The 25,663-nt window shown below is 43.8% G+C and overlaps 1 protein-coding gene across 6 annotated transcripts in view; it reads left to right on the forward strand.

Annotated features, from left to right (window-relative positions):
- wdfy3 (WD repeat and FYVE domain containing 3) overlaps positions 1 to 25,663 on the forward strand; it is a 444,121-nt gene that overhangs the window by 150,080 nt on the left and 268,378 nt on the right. For all 6 annotated transcript variants that reach the window (XM_069926060.1, XM_069926059.1, XM_069926063.1 and 3 more), the window contains 4 exons: positions 6,721 to 6,935; positions 7,610 to 7,722; positions 15,808 to 16,033; positions 18,251 to 18,354. In XM_069926060.1, coding sequence (XP_069782161.1) covers positions 6,721 to 6,935; positions 7,610 to 7,722; positions 15,808 to 16,033; positions 18,251 to 18,354 — 658 coding nt within the window. The remainder of the gene's footprint in view (positions 1 to 6,720; positions 6,936 to 7,609; positions 7,723 to 15,807; positions 16,034 to 18,250; positions 18,355 to 25,663) is intronic.

The raw sequence follows: 25,663 nt of genomic DNA on the forward strand, positions 1-25,663 counted from the left end.
AGTGGTAGATGCATTAAATGCACACTATGTAGTGACACTGAATGCTACATTTCAACACCATTTGTTTCGGAGAATGAGGCAAGAAGATTGCCAGACAATTGCTCAGTACGTGACGAGACGACGCCAGCTAGCTGTTGGATGCAATTACATGCCAGCTGATTTGGACAACCAATTACTGGATCAAGTCGTACAGCACTGCAGATCAGATAAACTCAGAAGACGTCTACTGGAAAGAGGGAGTGAGTTGGAACTCACCGATGCTTTAACCATTGCTGCTGCATTAGAGGCTGTTGAAGGGCAATTTCATATCATGACCCTGAAAGACAACTCAAGCCAGCAAATTAAGAGGCTCTCACATCGCCATAACCAGCCAAGATATACGTTGACACAGGACGTAGAGTGTTATCGATGTGGAAACCGAGGTCACTTTGGAAAAGACCCATATTGCCCGGCCAAAGGCAAAGTTTGCAGAAAGTGTGGAGGTAAGGACCACTTTGCAAAGAAGTGGAAAAGCAAGTCCAATGCAGACCAGAAGAGGAAGAGTACAACTTCCAAAGGCAAAGCCTGGGGGAAAGGAAAGTATCCTGGAAAGAAAGATACCATTCGCCAGATAGACAGTGACGATGATGATACCCAGGAGGAACAGAGTTGTTACCAATTTACGTTGAATGAAGTACATCATGAGAAGGTCCCAGTGATCGTTGGTGGAGTGACAGTGCAGGTCATTGTAGACTCAGGAAGTGACAGTAATGTGATTGATCGACATTTATGGGAGAAGTTGAAAAGGAAAAAGATTATCTGTACCTCAAAGAAGTGTTCCAAGAAACTGTATCCATACACAGCAACCAAGCCATTGCAGACCATTGGATGTTTTACTGCAACTGTTGAAGCTGGAGATAAGTACACCGAAGCAGAGTTTATGGTCATAGAAGAGAGGGGAGAACCATTGCTGAGTAGAAGCACAGCGCAAGACCTGGCAATACTTCATATTGGAGCTTGTGTCAATTCAATTCAGTCATACGAGGATATAAAGCAAGAATTCCCTGCAGTCTTCCAAGGAGTAGGAAAGCTGAAAGGTCGACAATTGAAGCTAGCGGTAGATGAAACGGTCAAACCCAAGGCACAACCAATGCGCCGAACTCCGTTTGGACTTCATGGGAAAGTCGAAGCCAAAATTAAAGAATTGATCGAACAAGACATTATTGAACCGGTGGAACATTCAACACAATGGGTCAGTCCCGTAGTGATTGTGCCCAAACCAAAGGGTGACATAAGACTATGTGTTGACATGAGAATGGCCAATGAAGCTATAATTAGAGAATGACATCCTATACCAACAGTGGAGGAAATACTTCAAGAACTAACTACCAGTAAGATATTCTCAAAAATTGATCTGAAATGGGGCTATCATCAATTAGAGCTGGATCCAGGTTCCCGAGATGTAACTACATTTGTGACTCACTGTGGATTGTATCGTTACAAGAGACTATCATTTGGAATTAATGCAGCTTCAGAGATCTACCAGTATGAAATCCATCGAGTGATTCAAGGCATTCCTGGAGTTGCCAACATTTCTGACGACATCATAGTCCATGCACCAACGAAGGAAGAGCATGACAAACGGTTGAGGCGTGTACTATCTAGACTACAGGAAGCAGGCCTTACCGTGAATGGAAACAAGTGCCACTTTGGTGTGTCAGAAATGGACTTCATGGGACACAGACTTACACGGGAAGGACTAAGCCCTGCAGAGGCCAAGGTGAAAGCTATTGCAGAGGCACATGCACCTCAGAACGCAACAGAGGTGAGGAGATTCCTGGGATTGGTCAATTTTTGTGCAAAGTTCATTCCTAATTTCGCTACAGTGGCAGAACCACTAAGGAAACAAACCAGGAAAGGTGTACCATTTCATTTTGGATCTGAGCAGAAGAAAGCGTTCACAGCGCTGAAGCAAAACTGACAGATGCAAAAACTCTTGGATATTACGATCCGGCGGCATCAACCAAAGTCATTGCGGATGCCAGCCAGGTTGGTTTAGGAGCAGTGTTGGTCCAGATGCATGATGGAGGACCAAGAATCATTGCCTATGCCAGCAGATCGTTATCAGATGCGGAAAGAAGATACTCTCAGACAGAAAGAAGCACTCGGACTTGTATGGGCCTGTGAGAGGTTCCATGCATATTTATACGGCATTGAATTTGAACTCATCACAGATCATAAGCCATTAGAGGTGATCTATGCACCTAGATCCAAACCATCTGCCAGAATAGAGAGATGGGTACTCAGACTACAACCCTACAAATATAAAGTAATCCACATAGCAGGGAAAGCAAACATTGCTGATCCGCTGTCCAGATTGGTGAAGGATGGAGGTCCACAATCCAAGTCAGAATTTGGGACAGAAGCAGAGAGCTTTGTACGCTTCGTAGCTATTCAGGCGACACCGAAAGCTGTGACTACGAAGGAAGTCGAGAGAGAATCTGAACGTGATCCAGAACTCATGGAAGTAAGAGAATGCATACAGAGTGGACAATGGGACAAGTGTACTCACAAGGCTTACATTCCCATTAGAGACGAACTTTGTTGCATCGGACAGTGTGTATTGAGAGGTTGCAGATTGGTGATACCACAAAGATTGAGACCGAAGATCGTATCCTTAGCGCATGAAGGACACCTAGGCATTGTTGGTACCAAGCAAAACCTCAGGACCAAGGTATGGTGGCTAGGTTGTGATAAAGACGTCGAGAAATTTGTTAAAACTTGTCACGGATGTCAAATCACAAGTAGGAGTAATCCGCCAGAACCGATCCGGAGTACGCAACTTCCGACAGGACCATGGATCGACGTAGCTGTTGATTTTCTTGGACCTTTACCGATGGGTGACTCAATTATGGTAGTGATAGATTACTACAGCAGATACTATGAGTACGTGGTGTTGAAGTCCACAACCACTGAAAAAACAATACAAGCATTAGCAGAGATATTCGCAAGATATGGATTACCTGTTACATTATACTCTGACAATGGTCCACAATTCATTTCAGAGACATTTACGGATTACATGAGGACCACAGGTATCCACCATCATAAAGTAACTCCGAAATGGCCGCAAGCCAATGGAGAAGTAGAGAGACAAAATCAATCCATTGAAAAACAATTGAGGATTGCACACGCTGAAGGACAAAATTGGCGAGAAGCATTGCTATCTTATGTGGCTGTCTATCGAGCAACGCCTCATGCAACCACTGGAAAAAGTCCTGCAGAAGCATTTTTTGGGAGAAAAATCCGCACAAAAATGCCAGAAATAAAGGAAATCCGAGACGACCAGGAGATGAGGGACCACGATGCTGAAAAGAAAGATGCAGCAAAGCTGTACACAGATTCGAAACGTGGAGCCAAGTACTCAGACATCATGCCAGGAGATAATGTTCTAGTGAGGCATGAAACTGGTGGTAAGCTAGACACACCTTATTACCATCAACCCTATACTGTCGTATCCAGAAGTGGCAGTATCGTGACAGTCAAGTCTCCGACTGGAGTCCTGTATAAGAGAAATGTATCAAGTGTAAAAAAGTACCAGTCCAGAGATACATCGAGTGAGGTGGTTGAAAGGCCAATACGAGATGCTGAAACTGAGAGACCTGATGATGTTCCAGAGGCAGTTACCAGCACTCCTGATGAAGTGACTAGAGCGCCAGAAACTCCCGAAGCCGTGGCGAGCAGTATTTCCGACGCTGAGAGTGAACAACCGAGAAGCGACGACAATATCGCAGGCAGGCCGAAATGAAACCGGAAACCGCCCAAACGATACGAAGACTTTGTGCCATAGTTTTAATAAGAACTTTGGGACAGTATTTTAATCTTATATCATAAAGTGCATGTATGAGTGCTGTAGGAAGTAAATTTTATGTAGTTGAGTTATAGTATTACCATTAGTTACGATGTTTGTATGTTTCCGAGGGATATTGGTAATTGAAGGTAAAGTTTATTTCTGATTAAAGGAGGGATGTCATGATAATGAATATGTATGAGATATACCGGAAGTCCCGTGGTAGGAGAGAGAGATAAGAACACAAGCAAGAGAACAAAGGAAACGGGAGAATAAAGACACTCAGAAGTTTACCTGATAAACTTGTGTTTAATGTTTTATTAACTTCACATTTCGGGCCACAAATGTGACACAGATGATCAGAGTTTCAGTGGGGAAACACTTTGAGAACAGTGATCGAGCCTAATAGAAAAGTACTAAATTGGGGGAGGGCAAATTATGTGAATAACAGGAGCTGGGGGAGGAAGCTGAGAGTACCTATTATCTAGCAACCCTATAAATGACATATGGGATTTGTTTAAGGACCAACTAATTAGAGTCTAGGAGCTACATATTCCAGTGCAGAGGAAGGATAAGGATGGCAAAGTAAAAGAACTTTGGATGACGAGAAAGGTCATGAACTTTGTCAGATTTTGGAAGCTGACAGGACCCTGGAGGAATACAAAGATTACAGTAAAGAGTTCAACCAGTACATTTGGAAGACCAAAAGGGGCCATTAATAGGTTTTGTGAGTGCACTAAAGAAGATCCCAAAATATTTTGACGTGTTTAAAAAGAACAGGATAACTAGGGAGAGGATTGGACCACTCTAGGACAAAGGAGGGAATTTGGAGTCAGAGGATGAGGGCAAGGTATTAAATGAGCATTTTGCATCAGTGTTTTACCTGGGAATAGGATGTTGACACTGACAAGGAAGCCAATGTGGAAAATGCCCATGTGTTAGGGGATTTTGAGATCAAGAAAGAGGAGTTTCATGGTGACATGGTCCCCTGGGACTGATAGGATATATCCGGAGTTTTGAAAGAGCCAAGTGAAACAGTTGCTAGGTATTATACCTCATCAATAGTAACTGCAGAAGAGGTCCCAGAAGACTGGAGACTAATTTTGTATCTTTGATTCAATTTGGAGGGGTGGGGGGGGCTTGGGGAGGTTGGGAGAGAATGGATAGTCCATGAAATTGTAGGCCAGTAAACAAGTCATGGTCAGATTAGAATCCATTAATATATATTTGAGGGTCAGGTCATCTTACCAATTTGACTGAGTTTTTTGAGGTGGTGACAAAGGTGTTTGATGAGAGTAGAGCAGTGGATGTTGAATCATGGACTTGGTGCTTGATAAGCTCACTCATTCTTCCCTCTCCATTCAGAGAGCTATGTCCTTCCCCTATTCTCAGCCTCTCTCCTCCCTCCACATTTTTATTCAGATGCATGCCTGTTTTTTGTTCATATCTTGATGAAAGATTCTGGCCCAAGCCATTGGTTACCCTTTAAAGATGCTGAATTTCTCCAGCACTTTTGTGAATTGTACTTCTATCACAATATATGTAGGCTTTCCTGTTTACATCCCTCTGGTATATTTCATTCCGAAGATGCACACACCTGGTATCCAACGTGAGTTGATAGTTTGGATACAGAATTGTCTGGCCCATGGAAGACAGAGAGTATTGATGGAAGGTGTTTATTTGAGCCGGAAGTCGATGGGTGTTTGGCAGGGATTCCAGTTTGTGACTTGGTCAAAAATGTAGGTGGATGGGTTAGTAAGTTTGCAGATAATACAAAGATTGGTGGAGCTGAGAACAGTGTAGAGGGCTATCAAAGAATCCCACTGGATATAGATCAGTTAGTAGGATTGAGCAAATCACAGTTGCACTTTGGGGGATCAAACTTAAGGGGAATGTATACAGTTTCGAGCAGGGCTCTTGAAAGCATTGTGCAGAGGGATCCAGGTCCATTGCTCATTGAAAGTGGCCTCTTAAGTTGATGCGGTGATAAAGACTTTTGGTCTACTTGTGCAGGGGTCATCAAATATAAAACTAAGATCATGTTGCAGCTTCATTGAACTTTAGTTAGGCCACACTTGTAATACTGTGTGTTTCTGGTCACCCTATCACAGGAAGGATGTGAAGGCTTTGGAAGGGTACAGAAAAGATTTACCAGGTTGTTGCATGGTTTAGAGAGAATGTGTTATGGGGAAAGATTGGACAAATGGGTTGTATTCTCATGAGTGTAAGAGTCTGTGAGGAGATGGTTTGTAAAATTATGAGAATCATGCACTACTCTCACCTTTGTCACCACCTCAAAAAACTCAGTCAAATTGGTAAGATGACCTGACCCTCAAAGATATATTAATGGATTCTAATCTGACCATGACTTGTTTACTGGCCTACAATTTCCTGGACTATCCATTCTCTCCTCATCTCCCCACCCCCCCCTCCCCCCTCCAAATTGAATCAAAGAGACAAAATTAGTCAGAATCTTTTTCATGGGGTAAAAGTGGCACACACTGGAGGACATGCACATAATGCAAGAGAGAGGAAGTTTAAGGGAGATTTGCAGGGCCACTCTGACACAGGGAGATGGGTCCCTGGAACAACCTGCCAGCCATAGTTGTGGAAGCAGATACAATGGTAGCATTCAAGAGGTTTCGAGATATGAAGGGGATGGAGAGATTATCTATCAAGTGCAAGCAATAGAGATTTGATTTCATTTGGTCATTATGCTTGGCACAGGGACATAGGCTGAAGGGCCTGTTCCTACATTGTACTGTTCTATGGTTTAATTTACAGATGCAAATCCTCAACCATTAGTAGTTTGATTCTGCTCATTGTGTAGACATATGTAAGGAGATGAATTGGATGATTTGTAACCTATATTTTAAATATTTCTTTCCTAGCATGCATTAGCCCTTCAGTTTGCAGTGGCTAATATTTTGCAATCACTTATCCTTTCGGAAAGAAATCAGCAAGTAATGTGTGATGCAGGGCTTCACGCACGGCTTTTACAACGATGTAGTTCTGCTCTGTCTGATGAAGACCATCCTCTGCACCCACCGCTCCAAAGGATGTTTGAGCGATTAGCCTCACAGTCACTCGATCCAATGGTCCTTAGGTAGGAAGTATACATACTGTCTGTAAAATGTACTTACAAATCCATGATGATTGTGTTTGGAATCCACTAACAACTTCCTCCACAGTGATGTTGGGAGATGTAGTGGGCTGTGTTAATGCAGTTTTTAATCACAATATTTTTAGATAAATTAAAAGTATCTTCAAGGAGTCATTAAGCTCTGTTTTGATATTTAAATGAATAAAAATGTGTAAACCTTATACTTGATAGTTGCTCCAGTTTCCATTGTTATTCCCAGGTTTCCAAAGGCTGTCATGAGCATGAAACAATATGTCAGCATGCTTTTTGTAGGAGATTAACAGTTTGCTTCATGTACGCTGATCTTAAATACCCTTTCCCTATGATAGTTGGCCACTCAATTATCATATACTTAATTTTTCAAAAGGATATTGATGGAAATAAATTGCCTCCTGTGTTCTTTGATAATAATCAGTCCAGTTAGGAAATTATTTAATTGTATATATTACACTATTTGCCACAACCTAAAGGAATTTATAAGATTTGCAAAGAGGGTGCGGGTTGTTTATGATAAGAAAAAGTTCCAACAGTTTTTTGCTGTAAAATGATAAAATACTATATTTAAATAATTGACATCTTTTCAATGTTTATTGTTACTTTCTGTTGATATTGATTATATTTGTATTGATTGTTTTCAGGGAGTTTCTCCGTCTTGGTAACCCATTGAATTGTGGGGCCTGGGATAAGAGACTGATAAATGTGTATAGGGTCCACAAGCCAAGTTCTTTAAGTTATGAAGCAGATATGAGAGGTATGCTGTATGGTATATAAAAACTGTAAAATCTAATGCAGAACTTGAATAGTTTTCAAATTTAATTTGAGTAGCAAGGTATTTGAAATAACTAGTAGGTTACAAAAAAAAAATCCTGGGCTTTGCGTTCCACATTTAGTGCCTTTCAGCTGTTCCTCTGAGGATGTTAAAAGACAACCACGTGTATTGGAACTAAATAGTGTGGGTAACAGATATTTAGGATGGCATGGTTAGCGTAGCAGTTAGTGCAACGCTGTTACAGCGCCAGCGATTGGGACCAGGGTTCTAACCCACACTGTAAGGAGTGTGTATGTTCTCCCCAAGTCTGTGTGGGTTTCCTCCAGGAGCTCTAGTTTCCTCCACAGTTCAAAATGTCCTGGGGGCGGGTGGGGGTGGGGGTGGTGTAGTGTAGGTTAATTGGGTGGCATGGACTTGTGGGCTGAAATGCAGTATGTTTAAACTTAAATTTAAAAATTTGTTTCCCTAAAGGATATTACAAATGTGGATGGTACAGTTAGCATAATGGTTAACACAACGGTATTACAGCGCCAGTGGCCCGGGTTTGAATCTGGCACTGTTTGTAAGGAGTTTGTATGTTCTCCACTTGACTGCTTTGGTTTCCTCCTTCCCTGAAACAGGGATTGTAGATTAATTAGTGTATCTGGGGGGCATAGGTTCATGGGCTGGAGGCCGCGTTAGCATGTCGATTGTCTAAAAAATTTTTAAAACTAGTTACATTCTAATCTGTCTACTTAATAAATGGAGAAAAGATTTATGCTTCTACCACTTGCTGATCCAATGAGTTCCAGGCTTTTACCTGAAGAAAAAGAAGCATTTCAAGATATTTATGAAAAAGAATTGAACATGTCCACAAGTTTAACTTTTTTATTTGGACAAGGCTAATTTTCATGACATGACTGGAAGGTTGATTAGGAGAGGCTGTCAGCAAGTAAAGTAATACCTACAGTGGAAGGCTTTAAAACGTGAAATAGGAAGAGTTTATTGCTGTTGGAGTGAAGGACAAGGCAAGCAGGAATGGAGAACCATAGGTGACAACAAATATTGAGGCACTATTCAGGAAAGAGGGGAAAAATGTCAGATAAAGGGAGCAGGCAACAAGCAAAACCTTTGAGTATAAGGAACTTAGGAGTGTACCAGAAGGAAATTAGGGCAAAAACAAGATATATGATATCCCTGACATGTAAGTAAAGGTGAATACTGAGATTCTGTCAGTATATTAAGAGCAAAGGGTAAATAGGGAGAAAATGGGTCCCTTAAGGATCAGTGTGGTTAGGTGGAACCCTGGGAGGTTGGTGAGGTCTTAAATTAATCATTCTGATCTGTATTTACCAATGAAAAGGATGTGGGAGCAAACTGAGTTGAGGGAAGAGATTCTTGAAACATATCAATTTTGAGAGGAGGATTTATTAGCTGCGTGGAAGCTTATAACGTTGGATCATTCTCCAGGGCCTGTATCCTAGGAAATTATGGAAAGCAAAGGAGGATGTTGCTGGGGGTCTGGCAGAGATTTTGTGTCTTCATTAATTATGGATGTGGGATCGTCAGACTAGAAGATGGCTAATGTTGTGCCTTTATTTAAAGGCTGCAAGGACCAGCCAGGTACTACAGGCAGTGAGTCTTGCATCAGTCATAGAATTGCTGAAAGGGATTCCAAGAGCCAGGAGTTATTTCCATTTGCATCTCATTGGAGATCACTACTCACATATTTGATTATATTCTTTGAATCGGTGACAAAGAGGATTGGTAAGAGCAGGGCACTGAACATTGATGCACAGATTTGAGCAAGAACTTGGACAAGGATTTGTGTGGTCAACTGTCCAAAAGAATAAAATACATGGGATCTAAGATGAGTTAGTACATTGGTAGGAGGTGATAGTGGAAGGTTGCTTTTCAGATTAGACAACTGTAGTATGCCGCAGGGATCAGTGCTGGGTTCTTTAATGTTCATCATAAAATTGATCTAGATGAGAATGTAGGTGGTGTGATTAGTAAGTTTTATAGATGACACCAAAATTGGTGGCATAGAGGCTAGTGAAGAAGGTTGTCGAAGGTTATAACCGGATATAGATCTATCAGCAAAGTGGAGTGAGGAATGGCGGATTTATGCAGAGGTGCAAAATTATGTATTTTGGGAAGTTAAACCAGGCCAGGGCATAACACTGGGTTGTGTTATTGAACGACAAGGCGTAGGAGTACAACTACATTAATCCTAAAAGTGTGACACAGGTAGAGTGGTGAAGAAGGAATTGTTTTATCAGCTGGGACTTTGATTTTGAAAATGGGATGACATGTTACAATCATTGGTTATGGTGCACTTGGAGTGTTGTGTACATTCTGATCACAATACCATTGGAAAGATGTTATTCGGCTAGAGATGATGCAGAAAAGGTTAGGAGGTATGTTTTCTGGACTGGAGAGCTTAAGCTTTAAGGAGAGATTTGATTGGTGTGGACAGTTTTCCATAGAGTGAAGGAAGTTGAGGGGTGAAGTTAAAGGTTATAACGTTGTGAGGGACTTAGACAGGGTAAATAATATTTTTCCTGTGATAGAGGAGTCCAAAACTGGGAAGCATTAAGTTTAAGGAGAGGGGAAAGATTTAAAGGGGCCCTGAGGAGCAAGGTTTGCACACACTTAGGTGGTGCATGTATGGAACATGCTTCCAGAATATTAACACTTCTTATCCTTCCATTAAATCTTTTGTTTCCATTGAGCAAATGTAAGTGCTTTCTGTGCATAGTTTTTTTTATACACTGCAGAGTAATTTAGCTAAAATATGTAAATTACATACATACTGTATACATATATTTTAACTACTGTAATCTCCCTGCAATTCCAATTTTTCCTTGGGGGGAAAAAATTCAGTTTCCTCAAAGCAAAATTCCTCAAGTCATAAATCACTTCAGAGATTATTTTGGTGGTATCAGATTTTTTTCTGTCATATGTCCATAACTCTGCACTAGTCATATCATGACCTTTTTTTTTCATTTTTTGCATTACTTCCCTAATCTTGTACACTGTTCCTTGTCAAAATAAAGGATTGTGACTTATCTATTTTTATTTGCTTCGAAGACTTCTTTAATAATCTATGAACATACATTTCAGGCTCTCTTGGTTCCTCTACATTTCGCAACATCATGCTATTTATTGTGTATTCCCCAGACATATTAGTCCTTCACAAATAAACTGTTTTTCTTCTTTAGATATGGCCAGTCCATTGATACCTTTTTGCCCTTTACAGCTTTCTCCTTCACTATCAACCACACAGTAAGCAATGTTCAAGTTGTAAACTATATTCCTTTTTCAACAAATAAGTGACTAGAACAGGTATTTCTGAAATAAGGTTCTGTTTCTTATGAGTTATGACATGTAGCCTAAAAATCAGCATACATTTACATATATGATACCCCAAAAACTGCTTCTATAACACATTTTTGTGCTGTGGGCTTAATCACACCATTTCATCATGAGTTAGGTATAACCTTCTGGAATGTGGAAGATGCAATGTAAATTTTGGACTTCTGTAATGTTGATTTGATTCATTTGTCAATTAGTGAATTTATTTTTTTCCTATATGTTCTGGTGATCTCTGGATTACTCCTGGTGGCTTGAGCCAGTGAAAATTATAATAAAAACAATGAGCCAGTTGAATATATGGCTGAGAAGCAGGAGGGAGAGATTTAGGTTTATGAACATTCTTGGGCAGAAGTAACCTGTTCAAGAGTGATATGTTGAACCTAAACTGGAAGTGATGGAGAGATATGCAAGAGCTACTTGGTAGGGTTTGAACTAGTCTGACCTTGGGATGGGACTCTAAGTAATTGCATGGTAGATGAGAAAATTAAGGTAAATACAGAAATTAAAGCATGTCTAGAAAGCAGGATGGCCAGGGACAGGAGTGAGAAAACTGCATTAATTTTATTGTAAGAAGACTGATAGGTAAAGAAAATGAAATCAGGGCATGGATAGGCACATGGAATGAGAATATTACAGCTAATACAGAAACATTGTTGAGAGATGGCCAAGACTGCCAGCTTAGGGTTCCAGGCTATAGATGCTACAGGCACAGTGGAGGTAAGAGAGGAGGGAGAGTTGTGGTTTTGATTGGGGAAAGCATCACAGTAGAACTTGGGATATTCCTTGGGAACATACAATGAGGCTATATGGATAGAATTTTGAAATGAGAAGGGAATGCCACTTTTGTATGATTGTATTTTAGGCAATTAAAGGAAGGAATTAAAGGTAGATAACAGATAGCTATAAAATAGTTGAAACGGCCTTAATATTGACTGGGACTACTGTGGTATTAAGGGATTGGATGAGACAACATTTATGTCGAGGAATGTTTTCTCTTCCACCAATGTGTGCATGGTCCTTCTGGAGAAAGAACTTTTAGCCACTTGTTGGGAAGTGAGACTTGACCAATAGCTAAATGCCAATGAGGAAGCATGTCCTAAATTTGATATGATCAAGGAACTTGCAAAGTTTGAAGAGATTGTTGGCAGGTAAAGGGATGCCCGGCAAGTGGAAGGCTTTTGAAGTGAAATGAGAATTCACATCCAACATTTTTCTACTATAGTGAAGGGCAAAGCTGGCAGTAGGGAGCCATGGCAGAAGAGGGATATGGAGGTTTGGGTCAGGATAATGAAGAAGACATGTCAGATATGGTTAGTTGGATCAAGCACATCCCATGAGGAGTATATTGGATGTAGAAGTACACTGGATAAATCAGATGAACCCCCCCCCCCCAAAATTATAATATGAATAAAAGTGTAACTGGAAGTGAATAGGTCGCTTTGAGCCATGGGAAGTAGATGAAGTCTTAAATGATTGCTTCTCCTGTGTATGTAACAAATAAAGTCATGGAATCTTGAGGAAGGAATAGTGTTGTTCTAGAATATATCCACATTGCAAAAAAAGTGGGTTGGTAACAATTGGAAAGGCAAAGACTGTTAGGAATATTCAGCGTGGCTTTGTGCATAGAAACGTGTTTCACGAAATTAATTGCACTTTTTGAAGTTACCAAGAAGTTTAACAATGGCATGGTAGTGCTGGACTTAGTAAGGTTTTTGATAAGAACCTGGCATAATAGTTATGTCCAAAAGACTAGATCATATGAAATCCAAGGTGAGCTAGCCAATGGATACAAAATTGGCTTGGGTAGAAGGAAACAAATGACAATCATTAGATTGCAAGTCTGACACCTGTGGAATATCGCAGGGATCCATGCTGACTCCCCTGTTTGTTATCTATATAAACGATTTGGATGTGAATGTAGGTGATCTAGTTAGTAGGTTTGCGGGTGAAATCAAAATTGGGATTATACTGTTCCATTATGAAGATTATCCAAGATTACAACAGGATCTCAATCAAAGTGGGCCAAGGAATGGTGGATGGAATTTAACCTGGAAAAATGCAGTGTTGTAGTTTGGAAATTTAAACAGGACAGAACTTGCACAGTAAATAGTTTCACCCAGGAGACTCTGGTAGAATACAGAGACCAAGGAGAAGCTCTTTGAAAGTACATTGGTGTGGAAAACATTTGGCATTCTTTCCTTCTTTGGTCAGGACATCGAGTACATCTTGTTTGAGCTATACAAGTTGGTGAGACTACACTTGGAACATCGTGCACAATTCTTGCCTATATAGAAATGTCGAGAAGGTTCACAAGGGTGTTGCTGCATTGCACAGATTAATTTTAAAAAATGAGACTAGATAGGCTGGATCTATTTTGCCTGAAGCGTAGGAGGCTGAAAGGTGACCTTATAAAGATGTATAAAATCATGACGGGCAGAGAAAATGCAAATGGTCAGTCTTCTTGAGTGGGTTGAAATTTAAATGGGCATACAAAGAATTTCTGGAGGAGCAGGGTGGCACTTTTAACGTAGTGGTTAGCGCAACACTGTTATAATACCAACAATCATGATTAGGGTTCAAATCCTGCGCTGTCTGTAAGGAATTTGTACGTTCTATGTGAGTGTTTTCCCTGGAGCCTCCGGTTTCCTCCCACCCTTCAAAAAATGTACAAGGGCTGTAGGTCATTTGGGTGTAGTTGGGCGGTATAGGCTTGTGGGCCAAAAGGGCCTCTTACTGTGCTGTATGATTAAATTAAATTGAAGTCAGCAAATCAGACAGCATCCATGGGTAGAAATGGTCAGTCAACATTTTGGCATGAACCCTTTATTGAGATGAGAGAAGGGGTGATATTGTGTATATACAAGTGAGAAAGAAGCTGGAGATGATAAAACAAGGAGAGATCATGAGATCTCAGGGCAGAAGTGGGCCAATTAGCCCATTGATAGACAGATGGATGGAGAAACCTCACAGAAGTGAGGGAAAGGAAAGTTTGGAGGTGGGTTTATTTTATAAGAATAGGTAAAGAGGAGATAGAAACAGTGGAATCAGATGAGGGTTGAGTTACCTAAAATTAGAAAAATCAAGGTTCATGCTGCTAGGTTCAAGGCTGGCCAGGAGAACAATATGTGTTGTTCTTCAGCTTTGTGTTTCGCCTCACCCTAGATGAGGCCAAGAATAGAACATTGTAGAAATGGTTGAGGGAATTGAAAAGATTAGCTACAGGAAGCTCAAATTTAGACCTGCAGAGCATAGATGTTCAGCAAAGCAGTCACCCACTCTGCACTCTGTCTCTAGAATATAGAGGAATGCACTGAATGTAGTATCACACATCTTCTGTCACCTCAAGGTCCCTGCCCCAGATTTATTTCCCCTTTACATGTGTAATAGACCCTCTTCCCTGTTGTCTTGAAAAAGGGTCTAGACCTGAAACATGGACCATGGACCACAAACTATGTATGCTGACTGACCATCAGAGTCCCTCCAGACATCCTTTATCTGCTCAAGATTCCATTATCTGCATCTCATTTTTCTCTAAAATTTAAAGGGGACCTGAGAGGTAGTTTTTTTTTTTCCCCCAGATTTATTTCCCCTTTACATGTGTAATAGACCCTCTTCCCTGTTGTCTTGAAAAAGGGTCTAGACCTGAAACATGGACCATGGACCACAAACTATAGATGCTGACTGACCATCAGAGTCCCTCCAGACATCCTTTATCTGCTCAAGATTCCATTATCTGCATCTCATGTTTCTCTAAAATTTAAAGGGGACCTGAGAGGTAGTTTTTTTCCTCCCCACACAAAGGGTGATGGGTATATGCCTTGATTAAAAGATTTTACAGCATGGAAACAGCTCCTTCAGCTCAACTTGTTAATGCTGACCATGTTTCCTAGCCAAGCTAGTCCAATTTGTCTGTGTTCAGCCTTTATTCCTCTAAACCAGTGGTTCTCAACCTTTTTCTTTCCACTCACATACTACTTTAAGTAATCCCTATGCCATCGGTGCTCTGTGATTAGTAAGGGATTGCTTAGGGTGATATGTGAGTGGGAAGAGAGCGTTGAGAACCACTGCTCTAAACCTTCTCCCCACTTCCCCTGAGTTCTATTCAAGTCTTTCCCCCTCCTAAAACTATGCCTTCTAGTTTTAGATTCTTTGACCCTGGGGGAAAAAGTTAGAACTATATCATGATTTTTAAGCCTCCCACCCCTCAACCTCCAACGCTCGAGGAGAAAAGTCCTAGGCTCTCTTTATAATTCAAGCCTATCAGTCCTGGTAACATTCCTGTGTCTCTTCTGCACCCTTTTCAGCTTTGTAATATATTTCCTGGGTGACCAGAACCATGTATAATGCAATGAGCTGCCAGAGGAAGGTACAGCTACATTTAAAAGATATCTAGGAAGATACATGGATAGATAGGGTTCAGAGGGATATGGGCCAAATACAGGAAAATTGGACCAGCTCAGGTGGGCAACTTTAGCATGGATGAGTTGGGCTGAGGGACCTGTTTCTATGCTGCACACTTCTGATTCTATTATTTTTGATCCTGGTTTCTTTACTTCCCTTTGATATAACAGAATGATGAGAAATGTAATGTAAAAGGATTATATATTTAAATTGCATCTAAGTGAAAAGTAGTTCTCTTTTTCTATTGTAATGTCCTTAGCCTTGCTTCATGTATTTATTAACCCTTGATTTAAATATCTTACATCCTAGGTAGTATAATGGATGGATTTGGCCCAGATAATGTATTCACCTTGAATGAAGACAACAGTCACTACAAAATTAGCAAAAGCTTGCTGAAAGGGGCAGAAGGAAGCACAGTTCCGCTGACCAGGGTGAAATGCTTAGTTTCCATGACAACACCACATGATATCAGACTGCATGGTTCATCAGTCACCCCTGCGTTTGTGGAGTTTGACACAAATCTGGAAGGATTTGGGTGAGTAATAGATGGTTTGTTAATCTTGAAGAAAAAAAAATATAGACAGAGGGTTGAGAAAGTTGCACTCTACTAAGACAAAGGAAGGTGTAGGTGATAGTGAGAGTGTGGAAAAGGAATTGAATACAGTAATGAAGCCATAGAGGAAAGAGAATATAAGGAGGGGAAGAAGCTACTGAAAATTGAAGTGAAACACAAATGCCTGCAGGCTCTGTGATGTCATAATACACAGAAATGATGGAGGAATTCAGCAGGAGATAAAGATGTATTAATGACATTTTGGGCCTGAGCCCTTCCTTTGGGTATTATCAAAAAAAATAGGTAGGCATCTATATTAAATAGGCAGGCATCTATATTAAGGGGTGAAAAGGGAAGAATGGCAGGGGAAGGAATACAGACCAACACACAAAAGTTCTTAATTGGATATAAGAGGACAAGAGAAAGAAAACGTGAGAAATTATACGGGGGTGGTGGGTGGGGAGGGGGAGTTGTTTTTGGCTCTAAAAGGAGACAGAAATATCAGGAGAACATTAACTTGTCCTCATCGAGGGGTCAGCAGTTGAAGGGATCAAGAACTTAAAATTGTGTCCTGGGACCTCCATGTTGATGCAATCACAAAGAAGTCTTATCAGTGGCTATACATCATGAGGAGTTTGAGGAGATTTGATATCTCACTAAAGACTCATGCAAATTTTTATAGGTGTACCATGGAGAACATTCTGATTGGTTGCATCATTGTCTAGTATGGAGGTGCCAATGCACAGGACAGGAAAAGGCTAGAGGACCACCATTTTCTTTTTGTTGATAAATACTAAGGAGGATATTAGTAGATAAGGACTGGTGGATAATTGGAGAATTTGTCCATAACTAAATGATTCACAAATAAACTTGGTGAATCTCAAAATTATTTTTCAATTTTTTATTGATAGGTCCAGAATAATTTCTCATTGTTTCTAAAGCCACTATTGGTTCTTCTGGTTAGTTTGTATATTTTATTTGCCTGTTTTAATGATATATTCATTGAAAGATGACATTACGAGCTACAGTACATAAAATAGTTGGTTGTTTGTACAGTAATTATTTATCTGAATTATTGTGTACAGAGGTCTGCATGTACTGAACAACCTTTTTCTAGCTTTGTTAAACTGCTAGTTATTCTTGTAATTAAAATAAACAAATTTAATCACTGACTCTTTTCTCTGATGCTTTACTTGAAATCAAAATTTGAAGAATCTTGGTCAATGGACAATCACTTTGATCTGCCTGAGAATGCTGCTGTCATTTAAAACAAAATTGCATTGGGCATTCATCCTATGTCCTCTCAATTATTTTAATCCATAATTTTTGGTTTATTATTTTCAAGATTCAATTTATTGTCATGTAATTAAAAAGTGTCACATTACACAAAGTTGCTTTCTTCTGCTGTAAGTCAGACAGATTCGCCATCAGCAGAAATTTCCTGAAGCGCCTCTTACAGTTAAAGAGAAGCAAAAATTAGTTCCTCCAGAGTCACATGGATTTGCCCCAGAACTTCTGCAGCCTTCACAGCCACACAGAGTTCAGACCAAACCATCAGCAACCCAAGCTCCAAATGAGAACCTCCGATATGATTAAGAACCCTGCAGTGCCCGCGGCACCCTCCCGCATCCCAGTTCCAATACCTGGCACCTCTTAAGCCAGTTTCAACCCAATCTCCAGCAATCCGCACACCCTGTGTGGGTTCCTCGCCCTGAGTCACCAGCACCCTGCTGCATGTGGGTCCTTCACCCACAGAACCTCCTCTCACAGGTCACCATCCCATGGGTCATCTCCTCTGCTTCTCCTTCTCAGATAAGAATTGATCTCCCTTTTTTCTGGTGCCCTGCACCACTCCTCTACTTCCCTGGAGTCTGGAACCCCTCAGGCTCCTGCTGATCGTAGGCCCTACCATCTTGGATCCTGACCCCATGGTCATGGGATTTTAAATAAAACTACTGACAGCTCGTTTAACTGGCTATTGAAAGGCTGTACGGAGCTGACGGCAGTCAGATTGGAGAGTTGGACTCCGCGGGGGACCGCTGTGTCTCCTCTCCCTGCTCTCTGTTGGTCCACACCAGTGGTAGCACTGCCGTTACAACAGCTCTGGCAGCACCACCATTTTTTATATTGTAGCATTGTTGTCATTTTCATTTCTTTTGATATCTTTGAATTTATAATTGCTCTGCTTTTTCTTCTCAGCTGTCTGTTTTTGCCTAGTTTGGCTCCTCACAATACTCCCATCAATGCTGTGACTGCGACAGGAGGAATTAATGATGGAGCTGTTACAAGTGGACTTGGCACAGGTAAAATAACATTTTTGCTAACAGCATTTGCTTAAAAGTGTCTTCCACAGACCAGTGATGTCTTGTGAGTTTCTACACTATAACAGCAAAGTGACATTGGGGCTATCCTTGAGGGCCCTGACAGTAACATTGCGTATCTTGAACTTGATATGGAGTAGGCTTTGCCACTCTGTGATTCCTTTTCACATGAAGTAGCTTTTGCACACCAGTTACTGCATAAATTTTATAATCACTTTAATATGAAGGCAAGTGGACCAGAATGATTGGGAATCAGTTACTGGTACAAGGAAATTAATGCTAATTTAATGTATTATAATACGTATACATGTAGGTACCTTTCAGCACATGCGTATGAATACATTTTTACTCATCTTTTTGCTTTCACACACAAACACAAATGGGCACTCCCACCAACATTACCTTTGACTCCTCAGGCCCTTATTCCTCAGACTCCATTCCTGTAACCCACCCCCACTTCTCACTGGCACTCAAGTATCTAGGCATGTCCTGTCTCTCTTCAATTGCGGTACTTACCATTCTTACCCAAGTTCCAAGGCATGCTCACCTGTCCACATTCCAGCCACACTCTAGCATCCGCCACTGTCCTATCCATGTTTGATTTCCAATCCATGTTCTCGGCCTTTAACTTTCCCACTCTCTGTTACTCTCGCCCTTTGTTCATAATCACCTACTTGACTTATTCCAAGAAGTTGTATTTCTGCTGTAATTATAAGAATATCAAACCTTTCAAGATGGAAAGGAACTCTGAAGACTTCCTCAACTGCAGCTTTTTGATATAGGCATCCTTCACTCCATCCCATAGCAACTTCCTTAGTCCTATTTTTCTAACACACCAAATTAAGCCAAAAATGGACATATGGCAGCTTTTTTTTTAAAAAAAAAAGATCTTTGGAGCAGATGGGATCTCTGGTGAAGTAATAAAATTTGGCTGTGAGAAACTTCTACTAAAAAAACACAGCCCACCTCCCTCTTCTGGAGATCTGAGAGAGAACAAATTTATACCTGTCACTGTTGCAGCAGCTACACTGCTACTGAAAGAACACGCAACCAGATGGGTTGAGCTCAGTGAGCAGAACTGATTTATTGTAGGCTGCTGGGCTGGACTTATACCCCCAGCCCGGACCTCGCTGAGAACCACCTTGGGGGGGGGGGGCGCTGACGTCACCCAGGTATCATGTGGTCCCCAAGCACGGGATTCTGAGCCCTGTGCTGAGAAAAAGGGGAAACCCCCAACGGCGCCATTTTGGCCGGCTGCCCCGTCGCATGGATTACAAGCGGGGCCGGTTCGCCTGCCTAGTGGTGTGCTGCCACATAGCTCCCCTCAGAACCGGCGCTAATGTCCTTTTTAGCTGGGCAGCCTTGCTTCTTGGGCTGGGCCACAATCACTGGTACAGTGGGGTCCAGGTGCGCTGGCTTCAGCCTGTCCACAGTAAACAGTTCCCGCCGATGTCCAGCGTGAACGTAGACCCTGAACGCTGGACAACCTTGTAAGGCCCCTCGTAAGGTCTCTGGAGAGATGCCATGGGTGGGCCCTGCCGAATAAAGACGTACTCTGTGGAAGGCAGCTCGGTGGGGACGTGAGATGGCCGTGTGCTATGTCTGGGCGGCAGTGGGGGTGCGAAGAAGTCCAAGCGGGCCTGGAGGTGGAGAAGCAGCTCGTGCGGTAACGGCTGAGAGTTGTGAGGCGCGTTGATGAACTCACCAGGAAGTGCCAGCGGTGCACCGTAGACCAGCTCAGCTGATGACACCTGCAGATGCTCCTTGGACGTGGAGCGGATGCCCAGGAGCACCCAATCAGGACCGGTGAGGCGGGCCATAAGTGCCGACTTAAGGTGGTGGTGCAGACGCTCGACCAGCCCATTGGCCTGTGGGTGATAGGCCGTGGTGCGGTGTAGCTCGATCCACAACCTGTTGGCGAGCTGTGCCCAGAGCGCAAAGGTGAACTTGGCGCCCCGATCGCTGGTGAGGTGATTCAGAACGCTGAACCGGGCGACCTAACAGTGCAACAGCATTTGGGAGCAGGAGTCTGTGGAGACGTCCGGCATCGGGATCGCCTCGGGCCAACAAGTGGTGCGGTCCACCACCATGAACAGGTAACAGTTGCCCCAGGAAATGGGTAAGGGCCCGACTATGTCCACGTGAATGTGGCTGAACCGTTTCCGAACGTGCTCGAACTCTTGTACAGGCGCCCAGGTGTGTCTGTATGCCTTGGACATTTGGCAAAGGGTGCATGTTCTGGCCCAGCCCGCGATCTGCTTCCGCAGCCCATGCCAGACGAATCGCTTTGCCACCATCCGGACCGTGGACCTGATGGACAGGTGCGAAAGGTCGTGGATGCAATGGAAGACTTGCTTGCGCCACTGCTGGGGAACCACTGGCCGCAGCATGCCCATGGAGACATTGCACAGGACGGTGCTTCCGCCGCTCGGAGTCGGGAAGTCTCGGAACCATGATGATAGTCCTGAAGGCTTGCATCTCTTGTCGGACTTCTGGTCCCGGGCGAGCTGGTTGAAGTCAAGGCCGGGCGTCAGTGCGCCTTGTGCTGAATGTCGGTGGTAAACTCCGACATGAAGGAAAGGTGATGCTGCTGGGGGGTCGACCAGGGATCCTTTGCCATCACGAGTGCCTGGTGAGGGATTTGTGGTCAGTGAAGATGATAAAAGTCCTCCCCTCCAAAAAATAGCGAAATGCCACACCGCCAAGTACATGCCCAGTAACTCTCAGTCAAACTCACTATACTTCCCCTCTGGTGGGCGGAGAAGTTGGTTGAAGAATGCCAGCGGCTTTCATTGTCCGTTCACCTGCTGCTCCAGGACAGCGCCGACGGCTGTGGCAGAGGCATCGATGGAGAGTGCCATATGTAGGTCGGTGTGCGGGTGGGCGAGCATGGTAGCCTTCGCGAGGAGGTCCTTGGTGGCCTCGAATGCACTGCAGGCCTCTAGGGTCCAGGTGAGCGTTTTGTGCTTGGCTGTGATGAGGGCGAATAGCGGCTGCATGATGTGCACAGCTCCTGGGATGAATTAGTTGTAGAAGTTGACCATACCCGTGAACTCCTGCAGACCCTTGAGATTGTCTGGACGTGGGAACTCCTTGATAGTGGCAACCTTCGTAGCAGTGACCGTGGCTCCCTCGGCCGTGATGGTATGGCCCAGGAACTGCATGGACTGTTTCCCAAACTGGCACTTGGCCGGGTTGATGGTGAGCCCGAAGTCGGGCAGCCGGGAGAAGAGGATCTGCAGGTGGGCCTTGTGTTGCGCCCGATCCCTGCTGGCAACGAGGATGTCAACTAAGTAAATGAAGATGAACTCCAAGTCTCTGCCCACTGAGTCCATGAGGCGCTGGAAGGTCTGAGCGGCGTTCTTGAGCCCGAACGGCATGCGAAGGAATTCGCACAAGCCGAAGGGGGTGATGATGGCTGTCTTGGGTATGTCCTCAGGGTGCACCGGGATACCCGCGCACCAGGTCAACCTTGGAGAAAACACTCGCACCATGCAGGTTGGCCATAAAGTCCTGGATGTGAGGGATGGGGTAACGGTCAGGAACTGTCACCTTGTAGAGCCGCATGTGCGCCAGCTGCTGTAGACTTTCGGGACCAGGTGGAGCAGCAAGGCCACCGAATGATCACCAGCTCCAACAGATGCGAAAACTCCTCCTTCGCCACCTGGAGCTTGTCAGGCGGGAGCCAGCGTGACTTGGGATGAACTGGTGGCCCCTGGGTGGGGATGTGGTGGAACACCCCGTAGCGCGGCGAGGCAGCAGAGAACTGTGGATTGAGGAGGGCCGGAAACTCATCCAGGATTCGCTGGAACTCGTCTCTGGGCGTGCTGATCGTGGCCATCTGCGGCTGCTCTGTGCAGGAGGTGTCAAGGCGAACGGCCTGGAAAGTACAGGCGTCCACCAGGTGCCTACCCCAAATGTCCACCAGAAGCCCGTGGGTGAGGAGGAAGTCGGCACCCAGGATGGCGGTCAGAAGGGACGAGACGGTGAACCTCCACAAGAACTTTCATCAGCCGATCTGGAAGTGGACTGTCTTGTCTCCATTCGTCCGGATCTCTGTTGCGTTGGCTGCATGGAAGGGATGTCCTCAGGGTCATTTCCTGGTCTCGATGGCCGTGGCCGGGATGACACTGATCTGGGCTCCAGTGTCAATGAGGAAGCGCCGGTCGCTGTCTGAGTCCTGCAGGTTGAGGAGTCTGTGTCCTTGGCCAGCCGCCGCAGCCATTAACAGCGGCCGGCCTGGTTGTTGCCCTGGAACGAGCAGGGCTGACGACACTTCCGAACCTTGGCTCCCCAATGCTGGTGGTAGAAGCAGAGGCCTGGAGCGGATGCCATGCCCCTGGTTATGCTCTTTGTGGCCCCTGCAGGGGCTGGATGCTCTACTGCAGGGCTTGGCGTGATCATGCCCATGCTTCGTGACCTACTGGACTGCCAAGCCCTCCGGGAAGCGCTCGAGCCATAGCTCTTGGGCCTTCTGGGTGACCTTCCTCGGGTCGGTAAAGTTCTCTTGGGCCAGTAATGGCCGGATGACCTTGGGCAGATGGTCAAGGAAAATGCGCTCGAAGAGTGGGTAGTTGGTGTGATCTCTCATGAGTGCAAGCATTTCGTCCATCAGCTTCATTGGGGACCAGTCCCCCAGGGCATCAAGGTGCAGCATCTGAGCGGCACATTGGCGTCTGGATAGTCCGAGGGATCTGATGAGCACTCGCTTGATGGTCTCGTATTTGTCTTCGGCGGTTGGGTGCTGAACGAGATGCAGCACATGTTTGGGGGTGGCCTGGTCCAGGGCAATGACCACATGTTAGAATTTGGTCGTGTCAGATGAATCTAGCGGAGGTGAAACTGAGCCTCCATGTGGCCGAACGAGGTCTCTGGCTCCCGAACCCAGAATTCAGGCAGCTTGACGGTTATAGCACTGATCCCAGGTTTGCTCTTGATGGGTTCAAAGAAGTTTGAACCAGTCGGGGTCACCAATTGTATCGGCAGCTACATTGCTACTGAAATAGCACACAACTAGACGGGTTGAGCTCAGTGAGCAGAACTGATTTATTGCAGGCTGCTGGGCTGGACTTATACTCCCAGCCCAGATCTGGCTGAGAACCGTGCTGGGGGGGGCACTGACGTCACCCGGGGGTCACGTGGTCCCCCAGCACGGACTTCTGAGCCCTGTGCTGAGAAGAAGGGGAAACCCCCGACAGCACCATTTTGGCCGGCTGCCCCGCCGCGTGGATCACAAGCGGGGCCGGTTCACCTGCCTAGTGGTGTGCCACCACATCATCAAGAAATGTCTCTGTTGCAACGACATTCTGCTCAACAGAGATAGAGAACTTAAGGTTAAATGTAGTCCCTTCTACTTGCCCAGGTAATTCACGACCATGTTGATTACTGCAGATGATGTTCCGCTTTCGGAGAATGAAGGTGAAGCAATGAAGGAGGTTTACAGTGCCATCTGCGAATCCCAGACGTTCCACCCTGATTGTGCCTTGATTGTACCTGGCAATTTCACGCCTATCTGAAAGCAGTTCTACCACGGTTTCAACAGTGTGCCAACTTTGCTACAAGAGGAGAGAACACCCTGAATTGGTGTACACCAACATCCCCAACGCATACAAGGCTGCCCCTCGTCCCATCCTTAGGTACTCGGGTCACATATCCGTCCTGCTAACCCCAGCATACAGACTGCTGGCAAAACAATCAAAGTCAGTTGTCAGGGAGATCAGGAAATGCCTGGGGGTTTCGGGGTGGCCACAGCTTTGAGACTATAGCACCCCCTTGAGACTATAGACTGGAGCTTTTTCAGGGAGGTAGCCACCTACAATGATCATGTAAATATTGAGGAGTACACAAGCTCAATATTTGGCTACATCAGAAAGAGCATTGAGAGCGTCACTGAGATCAAATGCTTCACAACCAGAGCTAACCAGAAAACATAGTTGAATGGAGAGGTCCGTGAACTTCTCAGAGCTTGTGATACTGCCTTCAGGACAGGAGACAATATATCACCGATGGCTGTTTTCTCCTATGCACTCTGGAAGGCAAAGTTTGGGTGTGCACAGAAGATCCATAGACGGCTGTGTGACATCAGCAACACAAAGTCCATGTGGCAAGAGGTAAAAATTATAACAGACCACAACTCATAAAATCATTGAGAACCCCTACAATTCAGCACATTCCATCTTTCTGCGACTCCTGTTGGGAAAGAGATACAGGACTGTCAGAGGCAGAACCACCAGGGTGAGAAACAGTTTCTTCCCACAAGCCATGAGACTGCTGAATGACTGATGGACTGCTCAGAGAAACCCTCCAGGATTCTACTATTTATTAAACAATATTCTTTATTTTTATGTATGTAATATGCATGCTGCATATATATCGCATGTCTTTGTGTCTTATGTCTGGTTGTGTTTTTTTTGTAACGAGGACTGGAGAACACTTTTTTCGGGTTGTACTTGCACAGTTGGAGGATAGGAAACTTGAACTTGAAATGCTACAAATGTAACTGCGGTAACAACACAACTCTGCCACAGGAAAGTTTTCTCCAGGGGTGTCCTCAACTGCCTCCCAAATTGCTGTTTGGACTTTATTCAAGAATTATGATGGATATTTGTCCTCTGCGTGCAACAACTCGTCCAAAACTATAGGGAGCAGCTCCAATCACTGTTCATAGCTTTTATATCCTCACTCAAGATTTTGACTGTTAACTTGGGTGGGCATCCTTCTCAAATTTCATTACCTGCTGAATTTGTTTGCATTTGTTTATGAGCATAAATCTGAACATTTGGAATAGAAGTAAAAGCCCTTGGTTCCTCCAACTTATTCTGTAATTCACTGACATCAAGGCTTGAAATTTTTAACACTGTGTTCCTGCTTGACTTGGAAACATTTCATACCCTTCCTCATGAAGAATTTTGTGTACTTTTCTTAAAAATATTAAAAGATTCCTTACACCATTCTCTGAGTAAGAGAGCTCCTCAGACTCTCAATCCTGTGAGAGAGACAAAGTTGTGCTTAATTTCTGTCTTAAATGGGTGAATGCTGATTTTTAAATATTGTTTTCAAGTTCCATATTCTCTCACAAGAGGGAACATTCTGCATTTACCAAGTTAAAATGACTCAACATCTTGTTAAACAGGGAAGTCTGCAGATGCTGAGATTGTTGTGAAATAAACAAGTGCTGGATAAACTCAGCAGATCACGGAGCATCTATAGGAAGTATAGGGTACCGAACATTTTAGGCCTCAGCCCTTCGTCAGGCAGTGGACAAAAAGCAGGTGTGAATAAGAAGGTGGGG

This window comes from Narcine bancroftii, chromosome 3 (genome assembly GCF_036971445.1).
Source record: "Narcine bancroftii isolate sNarBan1 chromosome 3, sNarBan1.hap1, whole genome shotgun sequence".
Classification (NCBI taxonomy): Eukaryota; Metazoa; Chordata; class Chondrichthyes; order Torpediniformes; family Narcinidae; genus Narcine; species Narcine bancroftii.